This window comes from Plodia interpunctella, chromosome 9 (genome assembly GCF_027563975.2).
Source record: "Plodia interpunctella isolate USDA-ARS_2022_Savannah chromosome 9, ilPloInte3.2, whole genome shotgun sequence".
Taxonomy (NCBI): domain Eukaryota; kingdom Metazoa; phylum Arthropoda; class Insecta; order Lepidoptera; family Pyralidae; genus Plodia; species Plodia interpunctella.
This window is the reverse complement of record NC_071302.1, coordinates 9,322,479-9,341,650: the sequence shown is the minus strand read 5'-3', so window position 1 is coordinate 9,341,650 and position 19,172 is coordinate 9,322,479. Positions and strand designations below refer to the sequence as shown.

Here is a 19,172-nt window from a genome sequence, read left to right as displayed (position 1 = left end):
GACTTTGATGTGACATTGACAGTGAGTGACATGATTGTGTGATGTGATTGAATTTATAAACAAAGCCCGTGCTGCGGCTGCCGTGTATTTTGTTTTGTATTGTAATACGAATTATGTTTTGTGATTGTGGTTTTTACATACAAATATGAGGACTAAAATTAAAATTACTTAATATGTCAATATGTCATTCTTCTATTTATCTCCGGTGAAAGGTAATTTGCCGGTGCACTTATTGGAGGAAATCACTACAAGTCGTTTCCAGTACTTGCAAGATCTTGTTGAAGGAAATAATATTGCATACAATCAATTCATTGTAGAAGGAAGCATTTACGACAATGTTGGACACTTCATGCTGTGTGTCGCCGCTATTTTAAATAAAAATGTAGCCCTTACCAAATTTATATTAAAGGGCGAGGTAGAATTATTCAAACGAAGAGTGGGCTCACTAACTGCTTATGATATGCGTTGTTTTTCCAAGAAATTGTTGAGGAATATCAAAAAGTATGACAAAATTCCTTCTTTTATAGTCCCTCTACAATCTTTATGCCAACATTTAATGCTAAAGGATGTGGCACAACACTTTTGTGCATCTGCCCATATGAAGGAGTGCTCACAACATCACATCAAGATACATTTCAGGCACTGTTTGCCTTTCATTGCTAAAAGACAAGTGGAAGTACAACAAGGTATTGCTTTATTGCCTTGTGGAAAATGGAAACAATATTTAGTATTATTATTCACAATGAATATAAAATCTAGACTTGGTAATACAGATTTAACGCCACTCAGAAGTGATCCTCGGATCAATGAATTGTTATTTAGAATTAGAAAAGAAACATCAATTTTACAAAATAGTAGGAGTGAAATAAGAACATTAAAGAGTGTTGATGTGGATTCAGTGTCAGCATCTTTTCCTCCGTGCATGTTAAATTTACACAGATACTTGCGAAACAAGCATAGATTGTCTCACACTCAGCGATTCTACTACAGTCTGTTTTTGAAAGATATAGGATTAAATGTGAATGAAGCTGTTGACTTTTGGAGAGCTGAATATCGGCAAGCGCCGAACGGGAAACATAGTTGCTGTCACAATTGGGAAAAAGATGAGAAAAAATACCTCTATGGTATAAGACATATGTACGGCCTGGAAGGTGGACGCAAAAATTATACTTCATACAATTGTAAGCAGATTCAAAGTACTGACATCTCTTGTTTAGAGGGTGGTTGTCCATTCAAATCTTTTGATGAAGATAATATGATGAAAATATTAGGTCTTAGAAGAGACGATCTTCTACTGTCACAAATAAATGAACTGAAATCTAAAAACATGTACACTTCTGCATGTATTTTATTTCTTGAAAAGAAATGTAGCATTGTCTGTGATAATACTATGAGCTTTAATTTTTCACCTGTGAATTTTTTTCAAAAATCTACTAGTAAAATATAATAATTTGGAATAAAATGATTTGTGACTTGTTGGAGTGTATTATTGTTAATTTTATGTATTTTGAAATTTGTTAAAATTTGGTCATGTTCAATACATTATTCATATGTTTCAATAGTTTTTGATTTGGCTGCTATTTTAACTGCTGTGTAATCACTCTATTAGGGATAGGATTAGGGAAAAATATGCACTCCTTATTCCAGGTCCACACGGTCGCCGAACTCAGACACATGCCGATGCGATCGTAAACATTGCGTGGTTAGTATAAAGGCTTTTACCTTTTTTTCGCAATGAAAAAACAGCTATGTATATCGAATAAAGTTAAAGTTTGGCAAACTGTTCGACGACTGTGTGAAGCCGGCATTATGTTAAACTCGGAATTGCAAACATTACTACATATTAATTATAATGTTCATATTATTTAATCCATATTGGGAATCGAACAAACAAATGGAGCGGTAGACTAGCCTATTAGTTTATTACATCAATCGTACGCGTAACAAACGTTATCAACAATTCTAATAGAATATTTTCGTCACTTGCGCCAGTTGTCTCAATACAATATTCCTTGAACTTCAATCTAAATCTATAAAAAGCAACATATTGATTATTAGCGGGCGACATACAGGCGTCATGCATACCTATGCAGCTTATTAGACAAGTTTATTAATTCATTGCACTTTGAGCTGCTGAATAATTACGATAAGTATAAAATGAATTTTTGGAAATGAATTCATTTTATACGATACGTATAAAATGAATTTTTGGATTACAATTCTAAATCATAAATGTATATCAAGATCTTCACAAAAGTCACAAGTTATATTTTCATTTTGGTAAGTATCTATACCTACTTATATGAGAGAAAAAAAACATCCCTGAAAATTAACCCTTTATAATGCTCGTGTTCTATTTGATATAACGTTATTCAATAAGAAAACATTGAAAAGAGTAATATAAATAATGATAATGCGAATTAAGGATAGCAAGGGCGGTCTTATCCCACGGAGGGATCCATTCCATTCAACCGGCTGTAGGAATCCTACAATAAAAATGTGAATAATGGCAAAATTACAGTGTTTCACTATAAACTAAACGACCTACAAATACAAACGAGAAACAGTTCGCGCTCTAACATGGTCCTTCGAGCCGGATTGTAGTTTTTATGATTTTAAAACCAAGTCAAAAAACTTAAACTAAGACAAACGTTCCTATCGTATGTATAGTTTATCGAATGATGTGTCTTCGTATAATATAGAAGACAATAATTCGTGGAAATACTCGCTGGTAGGAATAGCACCAACACCGTATCGCGTAGACGTAGATGCCAGACGTAATTTCCGGGACTACTAACTATATAACTATGTATTAGTCTATTACGTATCAAGATGTAGTGCTCAAAACTGTGCCAAATATTTATGAACGTATAAGAGCTTTGACCTTGCAGAGACTATTAATACCTGGCTTTGATTATAGAAAGCAGATGAAAAAGTTTATGATACCTAGAATTGTATTATTTTTATCTACTCGTAATGACTTTGGCGACACAACATGACGAGTATTGACGAGATTCTGGAGAAGGTGGTTGGAACTCGGTTCACTCCCATAACAAATGCATAAGATATGAGCTTATTTCCTGATTTAGTACGCAAGACGTGGCCGTACCAGCAGCGTATATCATTATATATTATAAAATCGCAAATGCAAATATCTACATTCAATCAATAAAAATTCAGACATGGTAGACATACTTATATACTAAACTGTTTAACACCCCCCCTGAATACCGCCAAATAGTCATGTCAAGGTCACTTCCGAGTCCGCAAAACCCAGCGCGAGAAACTGTCGAGAACCATTAGTATGCATGTCCGAAACATCTGTCCATATCTCACAGGAATCTGATAAGGCCGTAGTAGCGTAAATTACGTAGTCGCTGAAGAGTATTCGCCGGCATCACTCGCGCAATGGCGAACAGCTTTCCGGTACAATTCGCGGGCGCGCATTATGACATAAAACAATTTTTACGTGATCACCCTGGTGGGGTGAACACATTGAAATATTTCAAAGGGAGAAATATCATGGCTGCGATGGAGAAGTTTGGTCACAGTTCTGGTGCATACCACATGTTAGGTGACTTCAAAGTTGAAACAGTGGATGTAAATCTTACCGGTGCAGTGAGTGAGAACGGCAGAATTATAACGACAGGAGAGGCGGGACGCGATTTGAAGGAGATTGCGTTTCTTGAGGAATTGGAGGTAGGCAACTTTTAAACTTTCGCGTTGCATAATTATATATTAAACGACAGGTATTAAACGCGCACATACCTTTTTTATTTCCCAGATGTTTCGGACCTTGTTACAAAGGTCCGTGGTCACTGAGCGACAGAAAAATAAAAAAGTATGTGCGCGTTTAGGTAATAAGTTACCTGTCGTTTAATATATAATTAGTTGTAGAATTTTGTGATAAACATCGAAACGTTTCAACAGCTACAGGAGTATAGAGCACTTTCTAACAAAATCCAAAAAATCTTATCTTCCTGCACCAAAAGTTTGAAGCATAAGCATGGAGAATGTGAAATGTTATTAAGTTTTACATACCTACCTACACACCACTATATGTACCTACACACTTATCTCTTATTTAGGTACCTATAAATAATTACGAAAACCATGAACTTGATTGATTAAATTGTCTCTATGTTCGTCCGTTTGTCCACTTTATTCTGAAACGATTAGGACTGCACCTATCTACACATGATTGAATAAAAAAGGAAAGGAAATATATTTATTCGACAAGTAAAATACATTTTTCATTTTTAAACTAATCCAATAACACTTAACACTTGAAACTAATTACTTATTGATGAATTAAAATGTAACATTTAGGTAATTTTTGTCAAAAAGGCGACCAGCTCAGCATGATTGTTGAAACTTGGTTAAACAGACGTATTCTGTGAATAGCTTTACGATTTTTAGGTACATACATATTATAATAAAATAAAACATAATGATGACCACGCTCTGCGACCACTCGCTAACGGTTAGAAAAAATTACATTTTATTAAATGTATTAATTTTCAATATAAAAATATTTTAGCAACTTGTAAAATTGTAACAAGGTAAGGACCTTTCACAACAACATAACTTCAACATTTAACGATTTTAATAATTACTATTTTAATTGAATAAATATATTTTTTCAATAACTACTTATAATATTACCTAATTATAAACCATTTCTTGTTTATAGCGCGTGTCAGACAGAGAGACAATTTGCGACATGTGGTTCCCGCATTATAATGGCTCCATATCCTCCTGTCGATAAAACTAACAGATTTTCGTTTCGAGGTGCAGCGATGTCATCTAAAAGGGTATACGCGAACATGATAAGTGAGACAGATATCCATAATACCTACTTATAACTATGCAAACTGTCAGTCTGTCACGCCAAACCGTTGAACTGATTTTGATGAAATTTAGTATGCGTATATAAAGACCCGAGTTCAAACGTAGGCTACTATTTTTTTCTGAATTTTCTACCTCCAAAGATCAGAGAGACGGGGGGGTGAAAGTTTCTATAGCAAAAGCACCGGAAACATTTTACCGCGGGCGGAGTTGCGGGAAACGGTTAGTTTTAACATAAAAGCGCTTCAATTTCTTTGTTATTTCAAATTCTACGAGAAATAAATGCTGTTATGCTGTCATACGCGTCTAGCACGTCTAGACAACTGGGAAGCCTACCACGTTGACCTAAGAATAGACTACGAAACGACAAGGTCTTCCTGTCAAAAGATATATGCATACCGCAAGAAAAAAATAGACACGACTACTCTACTACATAAGTAGTATGAAACAAAGTCGCTGTATGTCTGATTGATTTTTGATGCGGGTTTTTTTAAAATAGATAGTGATTCAAGAGGAACGTTTAGGTGTACCTATAGTTTATTATGGTTTTACTCGAGCGAAGCCGGGACGGGCCGCTAGTATAAAACAAAGCCGGTTCTCGCTGTCTGCAGTATGTATGCTTAGATCTTCAAAACTATGCAAAGGGTTTTAGTGCTGGTTTTATTAATAGTTAGAGAGATTTAAGAGGAAGGTTTAACTGTATTTATTATGGTTTTACCTGAGCAAAATATGAACAAATCACACAGATTGAGTTAGGTACATCCAGAGTTAACTAACTCAACGATATTTTATAGCATATATATACGACGACCTCGGTGGCGCAGTGGTAAAGTTCTTGCCACTGGACCGAGAGGCCCCGGGTTCGATCCCCGGTCGGGTCATAATGGAAAATGATCTTTTTCTGATTGGCCCGGGTCTTGGATGTTTATCTATATATGTATTTGTTATAAAATATATAGTATCGTTGAGTTAGTATCCCATAACACAAGTCTCGAACTTACTTTGGGGCTGGCTCAATCTGTGTGATTTGTCCCAATATATTTATTTATTATATACCTACTATAATTTATTTATTTATTATATACCTACTATAATTTATTTATTTATTATATACCTACTATATCCAAGACCTAGTTCAACATGAAAAATACATTTCACAATTACCTATACCTAATATTGAAAGTGACAAATTGGACACATTCCCATTTTATATTTACACCCGTAAATATAACCTGTGCACCTACTTTGACATGTTTTAAAATTACCTATTTTCTAAAATAGAAGTAAAAAAAAACACACTCCATAAATAATTATGTTTATATTTGCTCATTATATGACAATCACAATGAGCATCTCTAAAAAAGTCACCTTCTCAAATTATCTCTTGCCTTAAACGTCTGTTTCCCCAGAATGGAAGTAACAGATTATGCATATAATTATACATAACTAACAGTAACTATTTTAGCTACTTCTAATATGTTGTCAACAAGTGAACTAATCAGAACAGAGTAAGTATACAAATAAAAGCCAAACTTTCATAAAAACTACGTAACGTTCACTCCTGTCAGCATCAGACTGAGTTCGGCGGTAGTGTGGAGTCAGCATGAGGTTCGTCCGGGACAGGATTGTGAGAGAAGTTAGGTTCAAATGGAACCAATTCATATTTTTCCCACAAAAGGTATGTAGAAAGGTAGCACAACCGTGTCAAACACTTCTACTCTTCATTCCGAATTTGAAGAAAGTCATACTTACCCTGATATTCATACAAATGTTAAAACTTTTACGTACGTTTTGTCTGAGTTCTGTAAATGTCAAATATTGTAAAGTACTACGATAGTGACAAAACATATTTTATATTAAAGTTTTATATTTATATTGAATTTTCTACAAACTTTGGGAAATGGCGAACTATCATCGTTATCTGTGTGCGTAGTGCGACTTTCGCTATTTACATCTAATCATCGAGTCGCAGTGAGACGTAGTTAACCAATCACAGCGCGCCATTGTGACGCAACGACAACCACGTGGCAATGTGATTGGTTCGCTGCGTCTCACTTCGAATCGAATCGATGGTGAGAAGTCAAATGCAAACCCGCACTTCGCCCTCTGAAAAAATGGTGAGTAGTAACGATCGCATTAATATTCGATTACGTTAATAGACTACGGACTATCTAGGAAATTAGGCTGGGGAAATTAGACTTACCTTTGTTTGGTTGCGCAATCATGACGCACGGCGGGTTCCGTCGATCTTATATGGATGGATTCATTAATTACCCAAAAATTTAAAAGAATATCACTGGTGATAATAGGGTTACTTAGTTGCTTTTGCGCTAAAAGGATTAGCGTCGCCGCCAACCAGTATTCAGCGTCCTTTACGCCCAATCTATACTATTATTATAAAGAGGTAAACGTTTGCGAGATTATGAGTTTGTATGTTTGAAGCGAATAATCTCCGAAACTACCCAACTACTTAATTTCAAAAATTCTTTCATCATTAGAAAGGTACATTATCCAAGATTGCTATAGGCTCGAAATTCCCACGGGAGTGAAGCCCCGGGAAAAATCTAGTGTTTTATATTCTCAAAAGAAATATTAAAAACCAAGAAAATCTAATGACTATAATGTGTCTGGACGGACACGCTGAGCTGAACACTAAGCCGGAAAATCCGTTTTAATTGTTAAAAAATGTTTGGTAGAATTTAGTTTTATAGATTATACAATAATACAAGAGCTTTAACTCCCTCTGAAACGGTTGTCTACTTTCCCGATCAGTTAGGTATATTTGGGTGGCATTTGAAGATGTGTGATTCAGCGGGTGAATCATCGACAACAAGTGATAGCTAGGATATAGAACTGATAAGAGCTATCGATCTCCAATCGGCAATTAGGCGATAGCATCCGTCACGCCCACCGGCCATTAATTAATATAAACAAGTCATACAGACACATTAATGTATGAGATACCTACATTCTTGTGTGATAGGTACTCAAATAAATATTTCAAAGAAAAGAAAATACAAGCCTACTATTTTCATTTAAATATAATTCAGCTTTCATGAATTAATTAAATTTCTTATCAGAATTCGCACCAAATGCTCTACTGTAAACATCGTAGGCTCGGAACTTAGATCATAGTATGTTTAATTCTATTGCTTTATATGTACCTAATAGCTGCTGAAGTTAGGGTGAAAATATTTTTAACTAGTAATAATATCTAATATATGTTGATGGTACTCAACAGTTCCATATACATAAAGAAATAAATATGTTAGGACAAATCACACAGATTGAGCTAGCCCCAAAGTAAATTCGAGACTTGTGTTATGGGATACTCTAACTTAACGATACTATACATTTATAGATAAACATCCAAGATCCGAGCCAATTAGAAAAAGATAATTTTCCATCATGACCCGATCGGGGTCCGAACCCGGGACCTCTCGGTTCAGAGGCAAGCACACCACTGCGCCACCGAAGTCGAGGATGAAACTATTGAGCTTCACCAGGCTTGACACAACACCGCCAGAAGCAGTTCTGCTACGAGCGGTCTTTGGAAGGGTGACCAAAAATGTATTATGTCCTCCGCGCTTTAAAAGGCATGTTAAGCCGTTGGTCCCAGGTGTAGTTGCAGTCGTTAAAACCCGCCTATACGCATTGGGTTCGCGTGGTGGTCACGGACCACTAAAGTCAGTGATCTGACCATGGTCCACATTGCTTATCCATCTATAGGGATGGCCAGTGCCCATCAGTGGGGATGTTGAAATTGCTGTTGATGATGAGGTATTTCTTATTACAAGGCAGAATGGATTGTAATTGTTTTTTAGAAAATAATGAGTTGAATTTGACAGTGAAAAGTCCAAAATGAAAATGTTTGATGATAGAAATGTCAAGTTTCAATATCTATCGAGATTATAGCAAGACAATCTGATATCAAGGAACTTATAATCTTATCTGGTACCTTGACATATAGAACGGTGTCATCATAATGTCATCGCAGCACAAGAGTGGTCTAAAATACGAGTACACTATTTATTTTGTATTGAAAATTAAAAGAATACATTTAGAATGTGTTTGAAATAATTACATACCTACTATTGAAAAAAAGAAAGGGCAGAATCAGACCTTTGCAATCGGTACGAGTGTGTGATTGTTTCTGAACAATGAGCACAAGTTACATAATGAAAAACTTAGATAAAGAATCACTTTCACGTAGTTATGATTTTAATGTAAAGTGGACGGAAAGGACAAAAGTTACAAGACGAATAATTAAAAGGGACAGATAAAATAAAAGCAATAATACCACATTATCTCTTCTTCTTTTAAAGCCTCTCTAACTAGTGAAGGTTGGCTATCGGTATTCAATGGCTCAGCTGCGCTCGCTATAACGATCTTTGGATGTTACGCAGCCGAGATATTTTCCTTCTTTCGATCTTTCTTTTGCTAGCGACTTTGCCCATCATTATTGTTATTATATTATATTACATTATCCCTTCATATTATAAAAAGAAGTCCCCCATTCGCGTCTGTCTGTACGAACACGATATACTGCCGGACGGATTTTCGTACGATTTTCACCTCATATATAATGTGATTTCTGAGGAAGGTTTAGGCGTATAATTTATATGCACTTGTACGAAGTCGGGCTGAGCTGTTGTTATGTGTAATCCACCATTTGTGCTTTTGCTATGTGTGTGCTACGTCTATTGCCATTTTTCCCACGATAAATATCGACTAGCTGATCTAGTAAGATCGATTCATTAATAACATGGCTATGTGGATAATTTTCCTTTGTTTAGTAACCACTAGTTTTCTAAGTTTTATAGACTTTATCCTATACTATTAATTGTGAGTTTGTATGTTTGAGGCGGGTAATCTCCGAAACTACCGAATCGATTTCAAAAATTCTTTCACCATTTGAAAGGTACATTATCCAAGGCTATATTTTATATTAAAATTCCCACGGGAGCGAAGCCCCGGGCAACATCTAGTCTGATATATTTTGAATTGTATTAAAAGTCAAAACTGTCTTTTGAGTTGAATAGGCATATAGAACAATTTTTAACATATAGAACAGTTTTTAACATTAGAACAAAATTTTTATCTTATAATGTCTCTATGTTCATAACAATCGGTCCAGAAGATTTTGCGTGAAAAAATAACAAACATACATGGACACATACATCTTCACAAACTTTCGCCTTTTAATATTTAGGATATCGGTGAAACAATCGCCTCATTTCAGAATGTAACACTAAAATAGGTAACAACAAGTGTTGAACTTGAGTAAGACGGCAAGAACAAGAATAAAACGCATATATTTCTCTTACAGGCTCGCCTGGACTGGTCGAAGCCTCTCCTCTACCAGTTGGACGCCATTGCCCCGGACTACGACGCCTGGGTCAACAGCCCAGTGTACAGGAAATGCCGTCTCTTCGAGAGCTCAATTCTGGAGAGCATGACTTTCACACCATGGTTTTTAGTCCCTTTGTTTTGGATACCCATCATATTGTACGTAGGGGCCACGCAGTTTCGGCAGTACGTTGCGTGTGGGGGTAGGTAATCTATCAAATGTTTTTGGCTTGAGGCCGGTGTAGGTCTGAGTATCTGTATATCTTTCCGTGGCATCCTAGCAGTCAAACGGTTGAATCGATTTAGAACTAGTAATTTTTTTGTTCGAAAGATAATTTAATCGCGAGTGTTCTTAGCTACGTTTGAAAAATGTGTGTTCAGCAGTTTGGAAATCGTTAGCTCTTTTTTTTTTTTTTGGCAGATGAGAGGATGCCAGCAACTTCGTAGTCGGAAGTTTTAATTTTGGTTTTTTCTATAAACGATAATTAATTAATTTTATTGTTATACTCTATATCGATAACTATTATAAGGGTGGGGTGGGATTAGCTTACCAATGAGTCCCCCTGATTCATAATGAATGTCTGTTTCTCACGTTATTAGTTTCGATCAATATAAACCATGTCATCCTTACAATATGAACTTAGCTTTGCATGACTTAGCATTTCTCATTTATCACACGTAAGAATGTACTTCAATCTAATCTTTTTATTAGATTAGTATTACGATGATAGTAAAAGATTGTCTTGCGGAGGATGCTTGTTAAATCGACTTTACATAGCGAGGGGATAAATATGATGACTACCTAATAAAACATAGTGAAATGCTTATTGTAAAACAGTGTATTCGGAACGTCTCCAATAAAACACATTATCCAAAATTTTCACCCAACTGAAAATATATACCTTATGCGGTATGACAAAGTTGAAATCTAGTATTTCAAGACCGTATGAAACTTCAGTTTAAAACTAAAATTTTTATTTCTTACGTTCCTGTAAAAGATTATAGATTACCATAAACGTTAATGATAGCTTATCACTGTACTAGTGAGACGGCGACGCCATAAAACGGACGTAAACCTTGGACGCCGTGGCATGGCTGCACCTTTAACTTATTCATGACTTGTTAGCAGGTTTTGTATTTAATTTAGTTTGGGTCAGACCCAGCATTTTCACATCACATCACAGGAGCGTTGTCAGCCTTTCAAGAGGACGTTCACTTGTTTCCTTTTATTTAAATTACTGCTGGGGAAGTGCTGCAATAAGAATAATATGTGTGTGTGACTTTGAAATTTGATTACTTATACGAGTATGTTAGATTATTAATTAAGTTGCATTTTTTATTAACCGTCCTGTTTTAGTTGTGATATAGATTTCTAAATTGGTATAGGTACTTGCCTATTTTGTTTCATATACCAATTAATTGAAATTCTTGCAAGATTCCAATTTCGTATCGGTTCGGGAATACGGTTTAGTCATAGGTACATAGCAGGAAATTTATTTAAACCTTATACGGTGGTTGATTATTTTACAGTTGTAAGGGCTGAACTGTTAATATGTAATGAAATTAATTAGATCGAACAAACTTCGGAGTACTCTCCACAGAGCCGGATTAACCATTGGGCAGAGTAGGCCCAACATCGAAAACAAAAATTGCAATGTCTAGGGTTAATCCGGCTTTGATTTTCCTTGATAGATATGCGATAAACCATGTACAAATAAGCGACATGCCTACACAGAACCTACACAGATCGAGACGACTGACGAAATCTAAATGTCGACTTCATTATCATATATCATCAGTCATATAATCCACTCCACAAGGCGAGCCCAATGCAATAGCATTGTTCTATTTTAGATACCTGTGACGAAGACTCGATAACTGCTCCAACGTACCTGTTCCACCTGGTCTTCGGGATGGGAATATGGACAGCTTTGGAGTACTCGCTCCACAGATGGGTGTTCCACATCAATCCGGGGAAGTCAGTCACGATGATCAAGTTACATTTCTTGATACACGGGATGCATCACAAGGTATGTGAACTCCTATGCTAAGAAAACATAGTAAGAGTTTCATAAGTCTTATTTGTTGTTGTTGTGTATATAGAAAAGTATGGAATACACTGTTAAAACATTTTTTTTTAATTTTCGCTAAGAAATAAAAGGAATTAATAAAAAATTGCGGAAGTGGGACATGTAGCGGGAAATGGGATGGGGTACGTTGCGGGAATCGACATGGGACAATTTGCAGGAAACGGGACAGGACAAATTTTGGAACGAGACACGTAGCGGAAATCGTAGCGGGAAACGGGGAATTGAACTAAAGATGACAAAAAATATGAATTTGAATCATAGTAATAAATGGTGTGCAGGTAGTAATCGGCTTTAAGGAGGATACGTCTATTTGTGGCATCGCTGGCATCACCGCCACAATGGACAATTACAATGGATTAGCTCTGTATTTTGATACATAGTAACTGAACATTGCACCCTATCTGTTGAAAAGGCCGTAGTAATACATCCTTGATTGTTTTATAATCATCTTATCAATGAGAATACAATGATAAATGAAAAATGTGATGGATTTCCGAAAATACGATGAACACTATGACACATGATTAATATTTGTTGTGTTCATAGTTTTCTATAATCTGATTGAGTCGAAAAGGCATGGTCTGACTGCAGATATTATTTTATGTGGTTTTCCTCACCGGAAGATCTGAAAACATACACAAAAAATATACACGAATAGGATTTGACTCACCGCCGCTCCATATGTACCAATTATTTTTCTATATATTAGGCGGGTTATCATATATCACATAATCTACTTTTCATCCCAATATTCCCATAGGAGTGAGTGAAGCCTCGGGACGCAGCTAATTTTAAATATAGGTACTACTTGAATTTAAATAAAGATTTTTTTGTATTGTATTTTCGATGGGGTCACATTGGAAGCACCATCAACTTCCGCAACGGATACCAGTGATACCACCAATTCTAGATACGTCACATTTTTCTTTTTGTTAATCTATGTAAGAATATGCCACTGAAAGAAAACTCATCTTAATTCTCGTCTGTTTGTCCAGGTGCCGTTTGACGGCTTGCGGCAGGTTTTTCCACCAATTGCAGCGCTTGTGATCACGTGCATCATCTATCTGCCTCTGCAGGCGGTGTTATCCTACCCTCTCATCAAGTTGACAGGGGGACTCATTGGTAAGTGGCGACATCTATCCAAAACCATCAACATCATCATCTGCAACCCTCCGTGACCCACTGCTGGGCATAGGCCTCCTTCCACCATCTCTGTCCTGGGCCATCCCCATCCAGTTGTTGCCAGCAATTTCCTTTACAGCATCGACCCATCTAGCTGCCGGATAAACCAGCTCATCATCATCATATCGAGTGTGTTATTGCTAACACTGGTGTCAGATTTATTTCACGTCGCCTAAAGGCATCTGACATGACTTTTACGACTACTTACCTCCATCTAGGGGCAGGTAGTCGCATACAGACTAAATTACTAAACTGTCAACCAGTGTGCAGGCTGTGCAACACTGTTCAAATGAGTTTTTTCCCGTACTTCTTCTCAGCAGTGGTCGTTCGGAAATGCCAGTAGTTTGTAGCTTGTTAGTAATTGACGTGAAAAAGTGCCTGTGAAGGTCTAAATTTCTGAATAAACGATTCGAATTTGTATTATCGATTATAGTGTTATTTCAATTACATATTTCGATATACGTATTGATATAATCATATTCTATTACCGCAATATCGATAGTGGCCGATTCCACACTATACTTAGTTGCAAATGACCGCCAAAAGTAATTCCGGCTTCAATTTAAACAATTTAAAATAACATATTTTAATTGTTGTAAATGCGTTCAGTAGACACCATGTAAACTATCGTAATGGCAAATACGCTTCTATTAACATGACATAGAGATCGATACATGGACAACTTGAGTTGCGGTAGACTGTACAAATGTGTCGCATCTTGATTCTATTCAAGGCTGAAACAGACGCACATCATTATTATCAGTATAAAGAGCACGGCGATATTAAAGCTATGTGTGAGATGATACATGTACGTAGAAAAACTATGACAAAGTGGATGCGAATAATGTGATTTATATGTAAAACATTACCCAAACCTATGTCATGGAAACTCGAGTTCAAGGTTCGCCACGAATAGTGTCGCGTGTGTTTCCGCCACGTGGATGTCATACCTACTAGGCGATGAAGGGACGCATGGCCTAGGCAGCTAATAGCATTACCAAAGGATACCTCATGAACCAAAACAAACAGAGTAGTGTAGTCAACATTTTAGAGAGTACACGTAAAATTTCCTTTTAATCGGCTGACATGAATTTTCACATGCATTGTTTTGACCAGGCTACCTTACCTACGACATGATCCACTATTACGTACACCACGGCTCACCTAAGGATGGTTCTTATCTGTACGCGATGAAGAGGTACCACTCGAACCATCATTTCGTCAATCACGATAAAGGTAAGGCTTAATATGATAAGATACGTCCAAGGGATAAGAACACTAGGTAAATAATATTGGTTTCCTTTGCCGCATTGGTAATAGGGCACGCAAAGTTCGGTTCAAATAGTTGCATTTATACTAAGTATTACATATAATAAAACTGTGTGGGTTATGTCTGTAGATAGGAGAAATTAAAGGAAAAAATATGATGATAAAATATGTCTTAATAGAAGCCAAAACTATTATTTTTTTTAGATATTTTCCTGTCTTTACGTTAGTTCGCGCATCACGCAAAATTACTTAATAGAATTTGATGCGGTTTTCACAGTTGTATAGCTTATGGTCTAACTTAAAATCTGGTATAGTTTTCATCACGACGAGTAGCATAGAACTAGAGGTATTGACAATATTAGATAGATATATCAATGATGCATAAAGCGGCACAAGAACAAATCGTTGCGACGGGAGAATTAGGAGGAACTCTATGACCATTGAACTAATAAACATAATATTACACAAAATATTCAGGAATTCCATTCCGACTAACCAAATCTGCCAACTGAAACTGTTAAACTATTTTTCATTTCCAACGAACATTTTTGTTTGGTCCGATGGGAATATTTTTAGCATCTGCATCACTATAGAATTTTCTTTATTACTACACTAATTCAGACACGCTGTTCGAGTCTTTTCACTACACACACAATGTCCGTGTTGTCGAGGAGCTGAATCTTCATTGTCATCCGTTACATACATGTTTATGAGCCTCTCCATATTTTTTCCTAAATATGTTCTTCAAGTCACGCACTTAGATAAAAACAGAAAAGATTTTATCTGAGTACAATACAATAATAAACATACACCTGCCTATCATGCATTACAAGATTATAAACGCAAGATATAAAGTTCACTGTAATAAATAATAGGGCAGTTGTCGTAAAGTCAAATAAGCAAATGGGATAGGTACTTTTTTCGAAATCTTTATGCTTTTTTCCATGTGTCAAGAGCAAAAAATTATATAGGGCTTGTATGACAGAATGGGCGAGTGACCTCACGAATTTTGGAGTCAAAAAGAATTTTAATGCATGCAATATTAGTTGTCAAGGTCAAAGAATTGTAAAAAAATATGTATAATCTAGATAAAATAGATATTTAGAGGTATTTAGGACCAAAGATAATTAATAGACTGTAACAATGCAGTTGGATCTAAATACGAAGATTTAAAGCTGGTTGAAAAGTCCATTTTCAAAAAGTATGAAATTATAAAAAAATAATTTAACCACCATAAAAACAAAAATTGTATAACAACGTTTATTAAGAAGTCATCACCATAAACGTAATATTTAATATAGCTGTCGAACAAACATAGCTTTCTTACAACGAGCGAACATTTTAGCACGTTGTGACGTCACTCTTACATGTCATTTAGTATGAAGCGTTTGGACGAGTCCAAAAATGTGTGATTTTATTTTTATCATATCCTTGAAAATGTTGTCATTATCTCAGTAATTTTTTCACTGATGTTTCTAATAATATAAGGGCATTCGAATGGTCATCAAAACAAAATTTGTCAGCATGCCTATTGGCTTTTCCACCAATCAGCTGATCTACTTAATATAGATAACCCAAAATCAATTTAACTCGTCGACCGCCAAAATCGAGACAAAATAGATAAATTAAGATAAGTTCGACCGTCGCATTTGCACCGGTTCGTAAGCCCAATGATTTCACAATTGAAGGTAAATTACTGAGAATATTGTAAAGTTTTACCTGCTATTATTTTTGTTTTTGTTTCAGCATTTGGCATCAGTAGTAAAATATGGGATTATGTGTTTAAGACATTTGTGAAAGTGAAACGGCTTAGTTTCAGCTTGCAGTGGTAGTGTCAGGACAGTGTACCATTAGTACTGTTAGTGTGGCGGTTTAGAAACTTTGATATCGGCGAAAACAGTCGATCGATTATCGAGGACTCTCGTCGAGAAAGGTGTAATTGACCGAGCGAGCGAAGCGAGCGAGTTCTACAATTCGACTTGGGGCAAAACACAAAAATGCATTTTTTGTATGTATGTATGTTTGTTTGTTTGTAACGCGATAACTTCCGAATTGCTGGTCTGATTTTGATGAAATATAAAAGGTATGTAGAATCTGTCAATAGAATTTTTAAGTCTGTGGGGCATCAAAATCGGTTCAGTCGTTTTTGAAATATTCACAATTTTGTAAAAAAATATTGTGTTCGCGAGGTCTAAGTTCGCGGCGAACAATTAGTGATAAATAATTACGTGATTTTATTAATAATTAGTGACAATAAAGTTTAAGAATAAAAAAAATAACAATATACAGGAAGTATCAATTGTTTGATAAATGTACTTATATATTCATATGACACGCCAGTCACCTGACGAATTTATTTCTTAATCGCACTTGTATTAAACAGCGCAGTAATAATTATATTATGACATATGATATTGTAATAATTAAAAATAATTTGTATTTATTTAAAAAGTGAGAATTGAGATTGTAAAGAGGGCGGCCAAAAATGATACTATTCCAACTATTTTTGCCTTTCTCTATAATCTATAAGAATGATGTATGATAGACATTTTGGAAGTTATATTTTCCGACTTCAAAAGTAAATTGTGAAAATGTAGATTACATTAATAACTAATGCGAGCTAGAGGAGAAACATAACTATTTGTCTTTTTATAAGAAATAGTAATCTAAGTATACTATTGTTATAAAGAGGTAAGCGTTTGTGAGTTTGTATGTTTGAGGCGGGTAATCTCCGAAACTACCGTACCGATTTCAAAAATTCTTTCACCATTAGAAAGGTACATTATCCAAGACTGCTATAGTCTATATTTTACCTCAAAATTCTCAAGGGAGCAAAGCCCCGGGCAACATCTAGTGAGTATATATAAATACTGTGTAAAAAGTAATCTATATGACTCTCCAGCTCTTAAACTAGGTACATATCAAAAATAGCCTCAATGCAATGCTTCATTTTGACGTGAAAGAGGACAAACAAACATACTTTAACGTTTGTATGTGTAATAATTTATTAAGTATGGTTGTGTTCGGACATAAAAAAGAAATAACGAAAATGACATTAATTTGACAGGTACCGTAGGAGTATGAATAATGAATTTTATATTTACATATTTACATAGGAATTTTAGGTATAAGATCATTGTTATTTATGTTTTTTATTTGTATTGTAAACAGTGATCGATATTATAAGTATGAATTGATTAACTTTTCTATATATTTATTTACTGGTGGTAAATATATTTTGCGATAATCGATACAAAACAAAGGAAAATCGGCGAGGGGCGGACAACCTTGTGATATAGCTGTGACTAGTTTTGGTAAACTTTATTTTATCATTGTAATGACCACTATTTATTTAAAATATGTACAAAATAAATTTTTGGTTTTCATAGGCGCATTATCACTAAAAGATTTGAAATATCGGTTTTTTTTTCCTAATAATATAGTTTTATGTTGTTTGAAGTTTTTTTAACGTATAATCTACGGGAAATCTCATTTTGTTTCCGAATAATGGATTATCTGAATAGTAAAAAACAAAAATAAAATGGACAATGTTGGACAATTGGTGACTCTTTGGAACTAATAAATAAATATATATTAGGGACAAATCACACAGATTTTGCTTCTTGGTTGTCTTTCTTGATTGGGGCTACCCAAAGTTCGAGACTTGTGTTATGGGATACTAACTCAACGATACTATATTTTATAATATATACATATATATAAACATCTAAGACCGGGGCCAATCAGAAAAAGATCACTTTCCATCATGACCCGACCGGGGATCGAACCCGAGACCTCTCGGTTCAGAGGCAAGCACTTTACCACTGCGCCACCAAGGTCGTCATATGAACTGTTATATTACATATTTCATTAATAAATTAAAATATGACTCGGCTTTTGTTTTTGATTATATTCCAAATTTTTGATTATATTCCAGATTAGTCAATTAAAAACTAAAATAATGTTTAGAAATGCAAAAATCAAATTAACTAGACTATGTACTAAAAATAAACCTTATTCTCGTGTTGTACCCGTAGTCCCAACAAAATTATGTTCATTGATTGATAAATCACAAAATGTAGATACCTGCTATTTATTATACTGTGTATATACTTAATACGCACTAATGTGTACCTATGTGACCAAATGGAGAAGGCCATGGACAATAGAATCGTTTGTAGGCAATGAAACTAATGTTAAAACTTATTTAATTATAGTACTTAAGTATGTATATAAAAGTGTTGAATAATTAAAATATTATTTTTCATATATATTTTTAATTTTATTTTCGAAAACCTCGATACCAAACATTAAATCGTGGTAGCCACAGAGGAAGCGATCTCTAGAAGATCCGAACCTTTAGAAAATCTTAAAGGGTAAAATACACGGAATTAATAATGTATGTAATCATACAATCTGACTAGAAAGTCAATT

General features: G+C 35.2%; 2 protein-coding genes across 2 annotated transcripts; both read left to right on the top strand.

The window, feature by feature from the left end:
* The first annotated feature begins 26 nt into the window (after nt 1-26).
* Nucleotides 27-1,476, top strand: LOC128672295 (uncharacterized). Its single transcript, XM_053749342.2, has one exon. It carries the CDS (start codon nt 182-184, stop codon nt 1,445-1,447), a length of 1,266 nt encoding a protein of 421 aa, XP_053605317.1. The 5' UTR covers nt 27-181; the 3' UTR covers nt 1,448-1,476.
* Nucleotides 1,477-3,362: 1,886 nt separating this feature from the next.
* On the top strand, nt 3,363-17,398 carry Fa2h (Fatty acid 2-hydroxylase). The gene is made up of 6 exons (XM_053749424.2): nt 3,363-3,699; nt 10,178-10,400; nt 12,052-12,227; nt 13,283-13,409; nt 14,586-14,705; nt 16,485-17,398. The coding sequence occupies exons 1-6, from the start codon at nt 3,409-3,411 to the stop codon at nt 16,568-16,570; spliced, it is 1,023 nt and encodes a 340-aa protein (XP_053605399.1). The 5' UTR covers nt 3,363-3,408; the 3' UTR covers nt 16,571-17,398.
* The last annotated feature ends 1,774 nt before the right edge of the window (nt 17,399-19,172 follow it).